Source organism: Sinohyriopsis cumingii, chromosome 2, assembly GCF_028554795.1.
Source record: "Sinohyriopsis cumingii isolate HCF-2022 chromosome 2, ASM2855479v2, whole genome shotgun sequence".
Classification (NCBI taxonomy): Eukaryota; Metazoa; Mollusca; class Bivalvia; order Unionida; family Unionidae; genus Sinohyriopsis; species Sinohyriopsis cumingii.
The window spans coordinates 101,782,021-101,800,945 of NC_142962.1; the positions used below are offsets into that span (position 1 = coordinate 101,782,021).

At 35.8% G+C, this 18,925-nt stretch overlaps 1 protein-coding gene across 1 annotated transcript in view; it reads right to left on the minus strand.

The window, feature by feature from the left end:
• Positions 1-706: 706 nt before the first annotated feature.
• Positions 707-18,925, minus strand: part of LOC149805494 (SUMO-activating enzyme subunit 1-like) — a 38,020-nt gene continuing 19,801 nt past the window's right edge. The window contains exons 6-9 of the mRNA XM_089950087.1: positions 9,414-9,519; positions 4,367-4,511; positions 4,064-4,133; positions 707-1,349 (exon numbers count right to left, since the gene is read on the minus strand). Coding sequence (XP_089806213.1) covers positions 1,260-1,349; positions 4,064-4,133; positions 4,367-4,511; positions 9,414-9,519 — 411 coding nt within the window. The 3' untranslated portion in view covers positions 707-1,259. The remainder of the gene's footprint in view (positions 1,350-4,063; positions 4,134-4,366; positions 4,512-9,413; positions 9,520-18,925) is intronic.

Below are 18,925 nucleotides of genomic sequence, written 5' to 3' on the forward strand. Positions count from 1 at the left end.
ATGAAATATATCTGTTATTCACTTGTTTCAAGCAAATATCCTCTATATGATTACACCAAAAGTGTAATGGTTGGCATGTATGCATCTCTCATCAGATGATTCAGGCAAAAAGAGAAGCACTCCTATCTCCCCCAAAAATGGCAGCAAGTAAGGGTAATGTGTGTGTGTGTGTGTGATCTAGATTTTTAACGTAGCTTTAACAATTTTTCAGTCATATCACTACGATGTCTGCAGTGTGGCAGTTTATAGTGGTGTCTAGCACTGGGGCATCATGCCGCAGACATGTAGCATGATGTCCCACCCAGTCACATTATCCTGACACCAGGCCGACCACTCCTAACACTAACTTTTTAATGCTGAGTGCCTATCTGGCTGCTGTTAGTACTATTTTTTTATGTCTTTGGTATGACTTGGCTGGGGTTCAAACCCATGATCTCCCATATTTGAGATGGACGCTCTAACCACAAGGCCACTGGAAAAGTCACAAGGGCAATCAAATTCTAAAAGCCTGCTATAAAGGACTGTTGCACCACTCCTATAAGGGGTTGCAAGCTTAGGATACCACTGCTCCTCAGTCTCCCTCATGATACACTCCAAAGAAGTCCTGCCTCCCTTTGGGAGCAGGAGTTTGAATGCCTCCTGCTACAGATTATACCATAAACATTCAGAAACTAATTCCAGAAAAAGAAACCCAACACAAACCATGAACGAGTCCATGAGATTTATTGATTTAGTAATGCAAACTGTATGGAATGACATGATTTGGTTAAACATTCAGAAACTAATCCTAGTAAAAGAAACCCAACACAAACCATGAACGAGTCCATGAGATTTACTGATTTAGTAAAGCAAACTGTATGGAATGACATTATTCGGTGTTGCAAAATTAAATTGCATTCACAGCCTCACAATATGTAACCTACTTACATTAATAGATGGGCTTACTTAATTTATCTAGAAATCATACAGCCCTAACAAACAAATATTTATGGACTAAAATCACAAAATTATTTCCATCAAATTTTTGTTTTCATTTTACGCTATAGTTCATATGCTCTGAAATCCATTTTTTATTAAACGCGTGCTTGAATAACACATTTTACACTGATTACAAGCCAATTGAGATTTCAAAAAGTCTTCACAGATGGCAGTCCAATTAAAACAAGACAATTTACACAAATTATGATTCTACCTGTAAGCGTACTGAGTCGTCCTGCAAGCTTTTTTGTTCACATTAGCTATGTCTTATTACAGTGTATCTAGTCTCCTATTTGGTCCACTAGTCCACTCCCATCAATTCCATTGAAGAAAAAAAAGTTTCTGTGTGGTGGATCCTTCTGAGATACTGCCTGCAAAGGAAGAAACTGGTATATATGAGAACTAACTAGATCAGTGCCTGGATGTTGTGTCCAAATCAAAAGCAATATTGCTGTAAAATGTGTGATCTTGAGCCTAAGGTGAAATGGTTGGGTGTTACAGAATTCATCATATTAATTTCATAATGAAAGTAACAAGAAAATCCACCAAGGGGTTCAGGAAATGTAAATCCCAAGTTTAAAGACATGTAAGCTCATTGCAGAATGAATTGTTTTACATTTGTATCAAGATAAAGCAAGCATCGAGAAAATTCTTCAAGGGTTTAGGAAATATAAGCTAATGAAACAGCTTCAAACAAAACCTGAAAGCAAATTTTCTATGACTCTGTCCTTGACTTAGAATCAAATGGGTAAACAAGCTTGCTGTAGATTCAATTGTTTTAGCTTCATAATGATTCACAATACAAATCAAGAAAATCCAGCATGGAGTTAAGGAAATGCAAACACTTTAACCAAAACTTGAACACACTTTATTGTTACCTTGACTGCGAGGTCAAAGGAACAAATGAGTATGCCATAGAATGAAACTGTCTTCGTTTCATAATGATTCATTCCAAGATTGATGAGAATTTATTAAGAGTTTAGGAAATAGGTGAAAAGCCTTTAACCAAAACCATAACAAATTGTTCATGCCACTGCCACTGCAGCAAAAGTGACTGTCTCACTTCCCTGTAACATGGGCTCCTAAAGAAGGGCCCCAAGTGGGCCTGATATCACTCGCCAGGTAGGTGACATATATCAGCGTCTGAAGGCAAAGTTACACATATATTGAAACCTTGGCGGTAAAAGAAAAGGTTGGAGCATACAGCTGCTACACTGTCTATTAATATTGTTGTGCTTTATGTGGACCACTACATATGATCAATTTCTCTGCTTGAAAAGGACAAACTGGACTGTCCCATGGGTCTCTCCCAGGCCCTGAGGATTGAACCCTAATTTATAACTTAAAAACTGTTCATACTTCCACCCACCAAAGTACACACACTTACTTTGAATTATATAGGGACTTAGTTTTTGCAGTCATCATAGATTCCTGGGGCACAAAAAACTGAAAATACAGGAGTCATCCAAGTGTGAAAGTTCTATTACAGTGACCAAATTTGGGTATGGCTGAGGTACTATCCTTCACACACCTCCAAATACCAACTTTCATTAGTGTTGGTGAAATACCACTTCAGGCCACTTAGGATCTATGGTTTGAACCAACAGAGGAATGTAAAAAAATGAATTTAAAAGCAGAGACATGAACACATATTAAAAACACTATTATATCCCTCCTAATTTTGTTGGTAAGGGGATAACTAACTTACATATTTATCTAAAGAATAAAGCTAACACAGCCAAAAGATGAAAAATGTACAAGGAACTACAATCTGACAAATATGAAGGTTATTTACTTTGATATAATGAATAATAATGGATATATTTCATTAAGTGGGTGAAAATATTTCTTTTTCACCCACGAGATGAAATATATCCATTATTCACTCAGTACAAAAAAAATATTTTCATTTTATGCTAAAACATATTGGCTAGCAATAAAGTTGTTGACTGGTACCCTGGTACTGGTCTGTTGATAATAACCTGGGTAATAAAATAGGCAACCAAGCAACTGTTAAAATGTGAAAAAACAAACAAGAACATGTTTTCAAGTTCAGATCAAAGACATCAGGAGTGAACAAGATACATAACAAGAGAACTGCAGTTCAAGGCTCGTGTCATCTGACTACTGGTAGCTATGGTCAAGGTATTTTGAAAAATGTATTTTTAAGGAGTAATATAACCTTTTTGGATTTATCATGGTTCCGGGGCCCCGAGTGGCCGAGTGGTCTAAAGCGTTCGCCGTTACGGATCACTGCCATCTCACCTCTGTCTGCGCCGGTTCAAGTCTCAGATTCAGCCAGTGTAGATATGTGAGAAAGCATGCCAGTAGCTTCTCGTGGGTCGGTGGTTCTTTCCCTTGTTTTCCCGGGTTCTTCCTCCACCATTAATACTGGCCGCCATGTATGGCCTATCGTGTGCTGAAAAATGGCGTTAAACCCCACAACAACAACAACAACATTATCATGGTTCCATTATTACATATTTATATTTTTCCCCCATAAAACCTAAGATATTATGCCAGAAGCTGTCCAAAAACTGAGTTTTCTCCTCAGCGAAGGGGAATTTGCAAATATATAAAAAATGGAAACATTATTTTATCATACCTTACAATAAATAAATGTTAAGGTATTAATAAGGTTTTACATGTAAATAAAAAAAGACGTTTAAAACATATATTCAATTTTTTTCCCATATAGAGTATTTTGGAGAAAATTGTCTCTGTGCATCTGGATTCATATCACTTTAGAAGCACAATCTGGGTGAATCAAAATTGCAAAATGCACATTACTATACATTATTTCAATTTCACACATATTTGTTCCTAAAATCTGAGTGGTAGATTAAAAATTGAGATTATACTTAACAACACTTCATCAAGATGGCAAAGGTAGCCTGACACTGAAAATCGCCAAAGTATCAGTCCAGATGTTTATACCTTGTAAGCTGGCGATCAGTCCTATTAAAATTTTTCTGCTGTCGCATAATTGCTTTTACATTGCCAGTTTATGTTACTAACATTATGTGATTCCATTACAAAGAACTTAGGTTGACAACCATTTAGAGTTCTGGAGAAACCAGTTTACCTTGATAATTTCCTGACCAAGCACCCCTCCTACAATTGCACAAACTGGACTCAACTCAGCAAAACAGCTCCTGCAAAACGATACAAAGGTATAGATTGAATGGCAGAGTAATTGCCCTTGAAACCTACAAGCCTAGATGTTTTTCAATAAACTGTGGCAAACATATAGAGAATTTCTGCCATGCTTTTTTTCTTCAAAGGATTTTAATGTTAAATATCAAGTTTTGAGATAGTGAACAAAATATTTTAATAAATGTTTCTTATGTAACAAAATAAAGTCTTGTTATGTTTGTGAGATAGATACCTTGCAAACTCAGGTGATATATAGTCAGGTTTTAACCCTATCTTTTCCAGTACTCCAGATGTCAATTCCTCGAGTGCCTGCCTGTCTTCTGATAGGGTCTTGACTTCTGGTCTTCGTGAAAATTTCTCCATGAACTGCAATAAAACTGCAGAAGAAAACAGGACAAAATTCTGAATATTAAAGTCATAACTGAATCACATGAATGAAAAATGCTTGCTCCATGACCATGTCAATTTGTCACCCCATAAATACAGGAACCACACATGGTTTGTTTTGTACAAATGTTTGCCAAAGCATAATGGGAAAGTGTGATCCTGAAGGTTAAAAGTTATACCTATGTGCTCCAGTAAATACATGTATTTACTCACATCAAACCATCCCCCAGTCGGCTCAATTTGGATTTTTGGGGTTATTTTTAAAAAACGTAGCTTTAACAATTTTCCAGTCATATTGCTACGTTTGCAGTGTGGCAGTTTATAGTGATGTCTAGCACTGGGGCATCATGCCAAACATGTAGCATGATGTCCCACCCAGTCACATTATCCTGACACCAGGCCGACCAGTCCTAACACTAACCTCTTAATGCTGAGCGCCAAGCGAAGCAGCTGTCAGTACCATTTTTGTGAGTCTTTGGTATGACTCTGCCAGGGATCGAACCTACGACCTCCTGCATCTGAGGCAGACGCTCTAACCACTAGGCCACTGGACTGGTATCCCAGTCGGCTCAAACATGTAGGATAGGCCAACACATTATGAGAGACAATGCAGGCTACCTTTTTTACCCTGGGATGCATCCAGTGACGATGTTACAGATGCGGTTTTGCACTTTTCAAAGAGGATGGCTTATATAAAAGAAAATGTACTTCCAGGGCAGGCATCCATTTCACATATTACCCCTCCACTTTCCCATGAATTTTCTTTCAAAAGAATCTTTCTTAATACCATCCATGCAAAAATAATTTAGTACATTTATTTTATCTGCATAGTAAGTATCAATTTGCTTGACAACTACTTCTAAAGTCATCAAAACATACATTTTCTCACTTGAATACGAACAGAGACAGCTCCTTAATTAGCATAATTGTTTCACTTCAAATGAAATATTGGACATGTAAGTTAGTAATCTAGGTAAGAATTAAAGAATTATCATTGAAATTTAATCTCACATTAATGTCATTAAAACGCATTTCACTATTTTAATTTAACTGACTCATACCATTAAAATCCAAAGGCAATTAACTCGTAAAGATCTAGTTTGAGTATTCACAAAACACAACAAAGTCATTTTAACACTGCTAATTAATCATGCCGGCTTTGCTTTGTTTCACATGTTTTGATTGGCCATTAATTTGGTCACTTAGCCCAACAAGCGGTAAAAGTATGTACACACATCAACAGTTATCAATGACCACAGGTAGATGTAATCTAGAATGTAAATAAATACATGCAGAGGGATAGAATCAAGCATTCAGCACACTTGGAGGGCATGAATGGCCAGATGAAGGTAGATAAAGTGCTTATAGCATGAAAATAAGCATTTACCCAACTTTATTGAATAGTGAAAAAACACTTGTTCCAGACTAGTGACTTGGACAATTTTACTTTGAAAACAAATAGTCCGTAATGTTGGGCTATGTGATTAAATCGTTCCTGACTTTGTATTTTATGAATTTGACCTCTTCAGCCTATCTCTTTGTGCTTTTGTGGGATCTCTAAACTTCCTCTGTTCTAAAACAGCCAAGATTGTGCATACAAGTCATTAAACCCCATTCATGTATACACATATACATATCAAACCATGATATTATAATCATTATTCTTTCATGATTAATTACTTAGTAAATATATATTTATATACCAAACAATATAAAATGCTGAAAATTAGGTAAGATTTCATTATTATTATTGACAGTTATCTTGTGGGAAAACAACTTAGTGGGATCATTTAGTTTACCATTACATCCAATCTACATTAATTTTTCCTAGTGGATTTAATTTTGTGGATATTTATCACCCATGGACAAAAATACCATAAATCCTACACAAATATACCAATTTAATAATAAACACATAAAGTAGTTATATCAACACAAAATAAAAAATGTACTCAAAAGGCACATGCAGTTTGAATATATAAGTAAGAATGATCTCATAAATCACGCGTGTTAAACGAATTAAAGACAGAACTGCAGCAGCTCACTTGGTAGAACACAAGACTTCTAATGCAAGGGTCAAGGTTGGGTTACATGTCCAGACCAGCCTGGGCTGGCTGCCTTCATTTTTCCTTGGAATGGACACTTAGCTCCCATTTAAATCAACAACAAAATTAAACAGGTATGAAAATGGAGTTAAGGAATGTAGCCTGGCAAGGTTCAGCTATATGAGATGTAATATAACCACTTTATTGAAATGGTAAAAAATGGTAAGAATTCTATACAGATGCTTATTGGTCCTGGGTTTCAATCCATTTAAGGCATTGTTAGAGTCTAATGAAGGGTAATGCTGAGTTCCAAAATTTTTAGCACTTTACTCTTGAACATTGTAAACCCAATGAGTATATTATTTCATTATTAATGCCAAGGACTGTATGGCAAGCCTATGATAAAATCATTGTTGTAAACAAGTGACAATGACCTCAAGATCAAAGACTGAGCATGCATGGATGACTCCTGGTTTCATAATAATAATTCAACTAAAATATGAGGAACTCCATCATAGAGTTTAGACAATAAAACCATATGAAATTCCATTAAAGGGTTAGGATATATATATACGAGCACATAATCAAGTTTTAACCAAGCCTACAACACAATGTGCCATGCAATACTCCCAAATCTGCCAACACATTTGTCTTTCAAAAAAGACGATTTTCAACAATCTTCAGTGGAAAAGTGTTTTTGACCACCACTATATGTGTCCAAAACATGGTGTCTGCAAATGCAAAAAATCCTACTAAAGGCCCATTTAAGTGTATCCCCAGGGCAGGTGGTGTTATTGTTGTTGTAGGGTTTAATGCCATTTTTCAGCAAAAGATAGGCAATACATGGTGGCCAGTATAACTGGTGGAAGCAGAACCCAGAAAAACCCAGGAAAGAACCACCAACCCGCCAGAAACTACTGGCAGGCTTTCTCACATACCCACATTGGCCAAACCAGAGACTCGAACCCATGCAGACAGAGGTGAGATGGCAGAGATCTGTAACAGTGAGTGCTTCAGAGCACTCGGCTACTCGGGCGACCCTCCCCACCAGGGCATGTTATACAGATGATTATCATGGAGTCAGTTAAAAGGTAAGACTGACAGATATAAACAAATATTCGCTGATACTTTAATTGGTTGAAAATAGCTTGGATGATGCTGTCAAGTAATTTAAATACTTTTGTGGGGGAGTCCATTAGGGCTTATTTGCATTGGTAAAGTACACTAAGTGGAACAACCCCACTGGCTTGAAGTTGGTGCAGTCATACAGATGTGTACTAAAGAACAAATTTATTACACATCATTGCACTGAATGACAATGTTTAAGCCACCATGATTAAAGATTTTATTGGCAAGTTTGTAATTAGTAGTAACGCTTCTCTGAAGTTGTATTTTACTCCATATTTAAAACCCCAAACAATTATTTCAGTAATCAGAATAGTGTACAAGTGAGCTTAATTTTTATGGCAAAATGCTGTAATGCAGCTGTGATTTCGGAAAAGATGAGCCATCTACAAAATGAGCAGAGCCCAGCACAACTAAATTTTGGAACATCTGGATGGAGTTGTGAAGCACAGCGGCAAAGGGGGAACATTTAATTTTTTTGCACAGAGTGCAAATAACATACCAACATTAGTCATTCTGGAGAGTAGGGCATCCATCAACATAGCAATATCACATCTCTCACATCAGTGCAGATATAGAAAAACCAATTTCGGTGGCGAGACAAATTCAAAAAAATTTTCATTAAGTTTGAACAACAGTATCATCCAGTCTCAAAAAAATGCCAAGATGAACACAAATGAAATCTCTATTACCTTCAACCCACCCCTACACCAAAGTAATGACAGCAGATAAAACTGTAGCTAATTTAAAAAAGTATTCAACTGTCCAATGGATTTAAACACAGAAACTTGGTATATCTTTTAATGTCTGCATGGTTGTGTTAATTTGAGTGTACTTGTGTGTGTGTGGCGATGCTATTGGACAATGCTATAATAAGCTTATAAACTATTTTTGGTTTCTGTATGTAAATTAAATGCTTCAAAGAAAACATAGAAATTACATTATTTTCTTTTTTTTTTAATCGAATATGAGTTTCCGAGAATTTTATATAAAAAGATATCCTATTCTCTTTCTCTTGGTTGATTTTTAGGCCACTTACACTGACCCACATTGCGGCATAAAAACATACTTTCTGAGTCCCTAAAATCCCACAACTCTGTCTAGATGACCGATATTAATACCATGGTTAAAGAGACAAACAAGTGCATTGCAGAACGTTATATGTGATGTAGTATGTAAGGTGAAAAGGAGACCAGCAAGCATGCTGTAGAATGAATCGCCATAGCTTCATAATAAATAACGTCCTGTATATGAGAAAATAATTCAGGTAGTTTCAAAAATATATGCCAACAATAAACTACATCAAAAACCATAACAAACTGTGATGCCTCCACTACTAGAAATGTGACTTATATGATTTACTTCCCACTAACATGGTTCAACAAAAACTGGTGGGTACAAGCTCTATTCACAATCAGTTTTAATAACCCTTGCAATGTATAGTGTAATGTCCTGCATGAACACTGATTTATAAGGGCAAGTTTTTCCTGTTCTGCACAGTATTTCAAATTCTGCTCATTTCTGCATTGCAAACACATGCAGGCTTTAGTTTAATGGTATGTATTTTGCTGTTCCATATCAACCTGTTTTCTTCATTAGGTATCTTTCACATGGCATATTTCCAAACTATTCCAAAAATACACAAAATTAGTGGTACCAAGCACCAACCTAAGTTTGTGAATGTTTATACAGAAAAGCAAGGAAAAATAACAGAATAAATACCTTGGATAATAAAGAATGTACTTGGCGTTCTTTTTAACTTTTTAGCCCCTTCTGTCGTTCCCCAAACATATTCAAATGCACTGCTCAATCTTGTGAAAGTTGCTGACTGAAAAGATTGGAATTCAATTAATGAATACACATCACAAAATATTTGTAATTACAAGTAATTATTAAATGAAATATATGAATAAACATCAACATAACTGAAACTGCAGTATTAAATACATCAACATAATAAAATCTATCATAAAACTTTTATAAAGCCAGAACATCTTTTGAATCACTATTATTCACAGAAGGCAATTTTCACCTTGTTATAGATGCTCCATTAATTTTTCATGTTTGGATGTCCTGGACTTCATTGGTTGGAAATTCAGAAGCCATATGCTTCAATGAACGTACACAAAACTATACAATTATTAATAATAAGTTTATAGTCACCCTTGTATATACAGAAAAACCTATCTTGAGTGACCTCTACTATGAGCAACCACCTGCCATGTATAACCACAGTCATCATGCATGAATCGATTTTATATAAATACACTCTCATCAGTGACCACCAACCACAATTTTTGGGCCAAAAATGCATTTCAACACTGCAATGAATGACTGTTTCACATGAAAATAATGAACACTGCTGATGTGTATTTAATTCATTGTAACCACAACCACTAAGGAGTGACAGCAAAGTGCAGACTGTTCTAAAACAACATTGATATGCATTGCCTTATGACATAAACAGAGATGAATACCACTGACCTTTAAAGCCATGACCACTTATCAGTGTTTGTTCTATAAAGAAAACAAAACAAAACAAGTCAGGTCTGGCTCTGGATGGAGGTAGCCATCATATGGTACAGACCGTAAACCAGACTAAAATAGATGTCACTAACTACCTTCTGTAGTTCCGAAACCCTGTAAATCTCCACTGATTAATATCTTCTGTAAAAGGAGCTGTCACAGATATACAGTCAATTTAAAGGTTTGTATTGTTATTTATCTTTTGTGAAAAACTGCAAAACATTGAAAATGCCCCAAAGAGAACTCTTCTGAAATAGTAGTAGTCCTTTGTTATTGAAGTTGATCAATAATGCCTGGGGGTTAATAATAATTTATTATCATTTTCTAGATGAGACTGTCCTTGTTAAAAGGTTCTTTTTTTTATAAATGTTAAATTTATTCAAACTCAACACCAAGTCATCATCTGTTCAGTGTTGCAAGCATGTAAACAAATTTTTTTCTTCTTCAAATTAATTTATGTTGCTGGTAAATTTGGCACTTTGGTAGTGTCTTTAAATAAATTTATTTTGTTTCTGGATGAATTAATTTTGCATTTTGATTTCACTGATTGGTCCATATGTGTTCCATATTTATGTAAAGCCAGATCAAAAATTCATAGACAGAATGAGTAAGAGTTATCATTGTTAATCATGCAGTTCTAATGCTACATTGGAAGTGAGTCTGAAATTTATGGACATGTCAGGTTAATTTACAGGATAAATAAATATTACCTTACTGTTCTAGTAAAACATACACCCCCCGGGGGAAGGTACTTTCAAATTTAACCAACCCACAACAGAAGCAATTTAAAAAAATTATGATTCACTGTCAGATATGTTTTAATCGAAAAACACTGCCCCCCACAGAAGCATATTTTTTAAACATAATTTCTGGCTATGGGTTAGTGGGCAGTAGAAGCGATTTGAATATTGGGTTGGGGACAGAAGCGATTTAAATGACAGCTGACTGGAGGTAATCTACTGAATTCTTAAAGATCATATAACCTACAGCATATTTTTATTTGTATTCATTCATTATAATCAATCTTTTGTTCTTTTGTTTGTTTGTCTGTCAGCCATGTATGTCTCTGATACTGTAGATGTCATTGATCAGTCCCTCAATACCTACTTATTTAATGTCCATGAATACAGATTTTATAATAGGGATTTCTATTCTAATTCAGACATCATGAATTTGTATCCTTAATAAATTGTGTGTTTTCTAAAGTGATCACTATGTTTTGCTATTTTTCTTTGTTCTCAGGCATGCTGCTTTTGAATAGAATAATAGTTAGATCTTCTACTGCTTTAAATGTGTGGTCAGATGCTATGGTTTCTTGTGATTATTTTTTTCAATAAATGTTTTGGTAAACTTATAATACATGATTTGTCAAAAAAAATCCCATTAATGCCTGTGGAAGTGATGCTGCATTATTTCTGCCTACTTTTACACTATATCATTTCTGGTAAGAACAGTGTGTGTGTGTGTGTGATTTGGATTTTTAACGTAGCTTTTAACAATTTTTCAGTCATATCGCTATGATGTCTGCAGTGTGGCTGTTTATAGTGATGTCCAGCACTCGGGCATCATGCCGCAAACATGTGGCACGATGTTCCACCCAGTCACATTACCTGACACCAGGCCAACCAATCCTAACACTAACCTCTTAATGCTGAGCGCCAAACGAGGCAGCTGTTAGTACCATTTTTGTAAGTCTCCTGCATCAGAGGTGGACGCTCTAATCACTAGGCCACCAGGGGTTTTGTGTATGAACATGTATTTCAGTTACTGATGTCTTATTTTTACGCTTGTTGCAAGACTAATATAAAGTTTAAAAAAACAAAAGAAATATTGCAAGTCAAACATTTTTATATCATTAATTAGATTTTTAAAAATGGACAAAAGTCAAGGAATCATTTTTCCCAGAGTACTCGTAAAATCAATGTCACTGCAGTTAACTGTATTGCCAACAGCATCATCATCATCACTGATGGCCTAGCAGTAACATCCTGCACTTTCAATTGAGTTGTCACAGGTTCTATCTCCCACCCACTTCTAGTCTTTCATATGAGACTTATATTGTACCACACACTGCCAAATAGCTTAACATTTTAGCTCACTTTTAGTTTCTCTAACAATGTTTATTGTTCCAACCAGAACTGTTATAACTGTTATAACTTATTCAGCTATATTCACCGATATCTGGAGATATGCATCTGTAATAAATAAATATTTGTAACAAAGTATGAGAATGCATCAATATTTTTCAATGATACATTTGAATTGAGCAACAATCAGAATCCACAAACCAAGAAATAAAATTATTCACATCTCTCAGGCTGAAATACAGTGTATACCAGTAATCATAATCTGCCAAATTGTCTTCCAACCATACTGATTCAGTGGACATAATCACCAGAATGGACAGAAACAGACCAGAACAGATATAACCAGAAGGTTAAAATCGATTTAATACATCTTCTAAGTAGCTAAATTCACATTGGTTTAGTTAACTGTACAATCTTTGTCTTCTCTTTGATGTAATTTCTTACTGAAGTTGAGAAAATAATGTTGCACACATAAAAAAAAGAGGCACACTTCTACTTGTTACTGTTTTTATTATACTTCTCCATTCCAGCCTGTTCTTATGATCTTGTCCCGCCCCCCACATACTGTTTGTCTTGTTTATGATATGTATCTAAATTTGTCTCTTACTTTTCCTACTACTATACTAATTGTGACTATGCATATCGATGTGAAATACAACGGGGAGACTAAATCCAAGATTGAAAATCTCTACATTTCTGGATGTATTCTGCTTGGATTCCATGTTTCTGCACAAAACTCAAGAATTCAGGACTCACTGTACTAATTCAGTTCCCACTGTAAACCTGTGCAAACAACATGATATTAAAATTCAATAACTTAAAATTTTGAGTGCTCATGATCAAATTTCTATCAGTATAGACACATCTATAACGACAGCTTTTGTGAAAAGAAAACCAAAAGAGCTGCACCGTTTTCTGGACCTACACCAATTTGAAATGTGTGCTTTCAATAATGCACCAAAGAGTCAGCTGCTGATTTCAGTAAAGAGTCTTCCAAACTCGGGTCTGTAAAGGGATGGAAATTATGTTAATAAAACAATATCCCTTACTTTTTTCAGTTACAAGTAGGACAAGCTCTCAAAAGATTTTTTTACTAAAATCTTACTTTCATTACAGTGTTTCCCTTTACGTACATTTGAAGGACGCATGCTGGAGAAAATTGATGCACACATTTTGTTGCCGTGCGTTTTTTTTGATGCAAGGGATTCGCATAATGAGATCAGGATTTATTTAACATCCAATGCATTGTACGAAGGGTGGCATCGTGTATACTTCTAGCATAGGCGTTGACTGGTTCCCCACTTTGTTTACTCCGTGTGTTGGGCTCCTCTATTCCTATAGCGGAGTGGAACGCAGGAAACATACAAAATAAGGAACCAGACTAGCATAGGCAATGTTATGATGGAGTAGCTTCCCCTAATCTCGCGAGCTCTCACGCAATTTCCATTGAGCTCAGCAAGATGTCATCTTGATGTTTAACCTCAATGCTTGTTCTACTAGAAAGTGATCTCCAGATTAAAATGTCGTGCACTAAAAATCATTAGCGAAGAAAGTGAAGGAAGCAGATCACAAAAGTAACGGTGGATCTAACTTTAATGAAAAATGGAGAAAATAATTCCCTTGACTGGAATACGGCACATCCATTAGGATTACCAGTGTGACTTCTGATAGCGTGATTGTGAAGACGGCAAAAGTGAATAATCCTTTCGTTACAGAGTTTAAGAATGTTAACAAATCTGCCCTCGGTTGCCACAAGATATCTGGAGAACACATTATAACCCAAGACATTCTTTCACAGCAAAGAAATCAGTAAACTTGCCGAGACAAATGCGTTTAATTGGATCACATAGTCAGGGGGTCATTGCAGATTTTGTTGGTTTTTAACTTTGCTGCAATAAAAGAAAGACCGTAAAGTTCAAATGTAACTTATTAGAAACAAGATGAAACAAGATGAATCATTAGCCTCCTTGATTTTTGGATAAATCTGTTCTAGGACGAAGTACAATGAAACCGATGACAGTACTCATTTTATGACAGGCAGTAAAGTGACTGCCATTCAGTTAAAAATATTTATTAGGCTTTTTGTATTGGCTTGTATGAAATATGTTGGTCTATAATATTGCTTCAAAAAGATTATAGGGAGACTGTTAAAAGTACGATTTTGAAAGAAAAATGAACAAATAAAATTATTCTTTGAATGGACAATGCATTTGTTTGTTAATTGTGCATGTTGGTTTATTTGTATATTTAGAGAGAGAGAGAGAGTATGTTGTGCAAGTTGCAATATTCTATTTCAAGCTGAAAAAGTACGAGTCGGATGAAAATTTGTCAGTATATTTTTGACCCCCCCATTTTTTATTTGACCCCCAGTTCTGACACCAAGGTTTTTTTTTTTTACCCTCAGTTTTACACCCCTGGGGAATACACTGATTTCATTATCAACCAATCAGGGACAGTCAAACCCATCTATACTCTATTTTATCTTCACAGATTTATAGTATGGTTCATGTTCTTTCATATCTGTAGTAATGTGAGTCCTTCAATAACTCTCAATGGTTGTAAGCCTTTTTCGACCATGCTGAATGGACACACTGTAAGATAATGTTCACATAACAGAAATACCGTGGGATAACCAGAGACCAATAAAATCAAATAAAATAGTCAAGTTATCTCCCCTGCAGGGATGCTGCCAGGATTTCAGGAGTTAGCCGAAGTTTTGTGTGTGTGTGTGATCTCCAATGACCAAGTGGTGGCAGGAGGAATAGCCATTGTTAAATATCTCCCTAACACTTAAATATCTGTCACTCTTTCTTACTGTTCCACTCTGGTAAGGCTCTACTGAACTCAAAATACTCGTGTGGTTGTGGTGGGGTCTTGGTTGGGATGGCAGAAAGACCATAGGCTTACTCCATATTTGACAGCTACGTATGATGTAGTCAAAAGAATAAAAAAAATTTCTAACAATTCAGTTGGACTCAAGATTATATACTTGATTCATAGTCAATAAACAGGTTCTAAAATTGATGTGTTTATTTTGGAGCCATGTTCCTCCATCACATTCAAGATTTGAATATACCAAAGGTTAAATTAGTACAGTTGCATCCTAAATTACTATCATGGCTATTTCAAATGTTATTTAATGTAAGACTTCAATGCCTGAATTCATAGCTTCAGTAATATTTGGATTAAAAAATGAATTTCTTCTCAAACAACTCAATTTGATGCAGATTACATTTTTTTTTAATGATACTGTAAGAATTCTTGATGTGTAAAATTGCGCAAGAAACGAACATCAGATCAGAAAATTAATACCACTGGAAAAATACTGATAGGAATATGCAGAAATAATGATATTATTATTTAAATGGAATATGTGGTGACAATACAAGTGCTGGTTCTGCAACTTTACAAATATTCTGTTGATTCTAACAACACTGTAATATGGCAATAATGTATACACACATGAATACACACATGAAGTTGGCCCACGCTTTACTTTAGTCCCTTGTTAATTAATAGTTTTAGATTTTACAACAAAACTAAGTACATTTTACCTTTTGACAATAATACATGATTACAAATGTTTAGACTGCAAGAAATATAAGTTACAATTTTATTAAAAGTACTGCTACCAGTAAAACTAAAGGAGATGGTAAAAAAAAGATTCAGGATGAACAGATTAGTAGTGTAGTGTAGTAAAGAATCCATATATCAGAATGGCATCAAGTATTTTGTCATCAATTTCATCATTAGTTAATGACAATGCTTCAAAATGTTGTGTACTAGATAATAATAATCCAATTTTTAATACAAATACCAAATGCTGGCTTGGAACTAAGTGCCAAAAGGTCTGCAGAAAATATCACCACGATCAAAATATAAATAGGAAGAACCGAACACAAACAGGACAAATTTTATCCATCTTGCTTTGAGTTTACACAGATCTGTCAGTCTCTTATGTTTAATGTCATTTAATTTTTGCACATAGAGAGCATGTACTTCGTTTGGTAATACACCTGCATGATATGAAAGTTTGTCTCGTTATTCTTTTGTTGCCATGGTGGTTCTGCCAACTGAGATCTACACACACATAATTATGTTGTATGGGGATTCTCTGATGTTCGCTATGAGTATTAATCTGTTAATTGTTTCTGAATTTAATACGATCCTCCTCCTCTGTGTATGAATATTACTCTGTGCTGAGAACTCCTTTCATTGCCTGCTGTCTGAAATGCATATGCATAACTAGCTTGAACAAGTTACTGTTCTTTATGGTTGTGCAATTTTCAACATCTCACAGGTATATCCCCATGGGTATTCTCTCTTGGAAATCTCTGTTCCAAAAAGAAAAGTTTTCCAGAGGTCTCGCTAGGATTTTAAAATTAGGAGTCCAGGACTCCCATTTTGGTAAAAATAGGAGTCCCACTAGCAAAAGTTGCAGTCTTCTCCCAGAAAACTATGCAAATTATAAGAACTATTGGTTACCAATGAGTTTAATTTCTACATTCTTTAAAACACTGACATAGCTCTTGCTTGTCCATCAGAGTGAGTCTGAATTTTGTCAATCCAAGGAAGGTCTTATTCAAAGCATACACATTTACTTACACTTGGCTACTGTCCCATCCAAACTATCAGTTTTAGTAACTTTAGCACTCTCCTGGATTTTGTTACAATCTTTGTCAGTTTGCCACTGAACCACAAAATACCCATTCAAGTCTAAGTCTAAACATGTCATGATTCTGAGGTCATGTGCACTGCTTATTCCGCTACACTTGGAAATGAACACAATTATGAAAGCTTAAGTTGTTTATTTGATGTACTGTTATAAATGACCACATGTACATCTCTGGTTCTTTCTGCCTCTGAATTCAAGCAGTGTAAATATAAGATTTTCCCATGCAGCTGCCAGTCAAAGCATTTGATCTTGCCACCCAGCTATTTCAGCACGTTCCTTTAATGTACTCTTATAATGGTGACTTGTACGGGGAGAGGGGTGGGACTTTCAGCCACTAAAATTTGTATTTGTAAATATCAGCACAGCTAATTGATCAACACATTTTCCCCCTAAGCAGGTGGTTGAAGCAGGACTAGCAAGTCTTTGAATTTTGTTGCCCACATATTTAATGCGCACAGAGGACTCTCGCCTAAGTGATTTTCTGCATCCCCAATAAAAACTGACATCCAAATATGCGTGATTAAGCATTTCCGAGACCTCAACTTTTCACTAACATGAATTCTGCCAAAGATTCACTTCCTCGAATCAGTGCTTTGCTGCCTCTTATGCCAGATTTGTTCTCTTCCATAATGCTGTATTAGGGTTTTAAGTACAACATTCCCAGCATATTGTGCATCCAACACATACATAGGACTTGCACTCAACATTAATTTAGGCTCAAAATCACACACAATCCAGTGACATTTTCACAATGTCCAACAGACCGATATACATGAAATTCATTGTCATCATAGCTATCATCAGCCAGTATTTGCCTACTGAAAATGTCTGAAGAAAAACCCTGTTGTGTTTCAGTCAGTTTGGTTTGCTGTGTGGCCCTTGAAACAAGCATCTGTAAAGCTTCCATGATGAAAATAAGTTTAAAACTACCAAAAATGCTTGTTCCAAGGCCAATGAATATATATATATATATATATATATATATATATATATATATATGTATATATATATTGTGTGCTTGATCTTTTACCTTCATTGAGGGGGCCCCTGAGTGGCCAAGTAGTCTAAAGCACTCTCCGTTGTGGATCACTGCCATCTCACCTGTCTGCATGGGTTCGAGTCTTGGATTCAGCCAATGTGGGTATGTGAGAAAGCTTGCCAGTAGTTTCTCATGGGTTGGTGGTTCTTTCTGGGGTTTTCCCTAGTTCTTCCTCCACCATTAATACTGGCTGCCATGTATAGGCTATCGTGTGCTGAAAAATGGAGTTAAACCCTACAACAACAACAACCTTGATTGAGGGTAAAGATTTTGCCTAACTGACTACTGTCATGTTTTTGCCTACTTGAATTTTGAAGTAAACAATATGTTTATCAAAGTATGACTTTAAGGCCTAACCTTATCTACAAACTTGGAATGTTCTGGAAGAGGACTTGTTTATAATTTGCTGGATATTACCATCAGATACTTGGGTTTTCCAGAAATTCTACCGTGTCTTAGGTCAAGTGAAATTAACATATAAAGAAGAACAGTAAACAATTATTCATTTCTATTTTCAGCTCAGACTGTGGAATCGCTGACTGTTCTCTTCAGATATAATTTGCGAGGAATCATTTATTTACGTTATTCATTAGAAGTGTGTGTGTGTATTTATGTTTTGGATTTTTAACATAGCTTTAAAAAAAATTCAGTCATATCGCTTTGATGTCTGCAATGTGGCAGTTTATAGTGATGTCTAGCATTGGGGCATCATGCTGCAGACATGTAGCATGATGTCCCACCCAGTCACATTAACCAGGCCGACCAGTCCTAACACTATCCTCTTAATGCTGAGCGCCAAGCGAGGCAGCTGTTAGTACCATTTTCGTAAGTTTTTGGGAGATCAAACCCACGACCTTCCTCATCTGAGGCAGACGCTCTAACCACTAGGCCACTGGAGCGGTTTTCA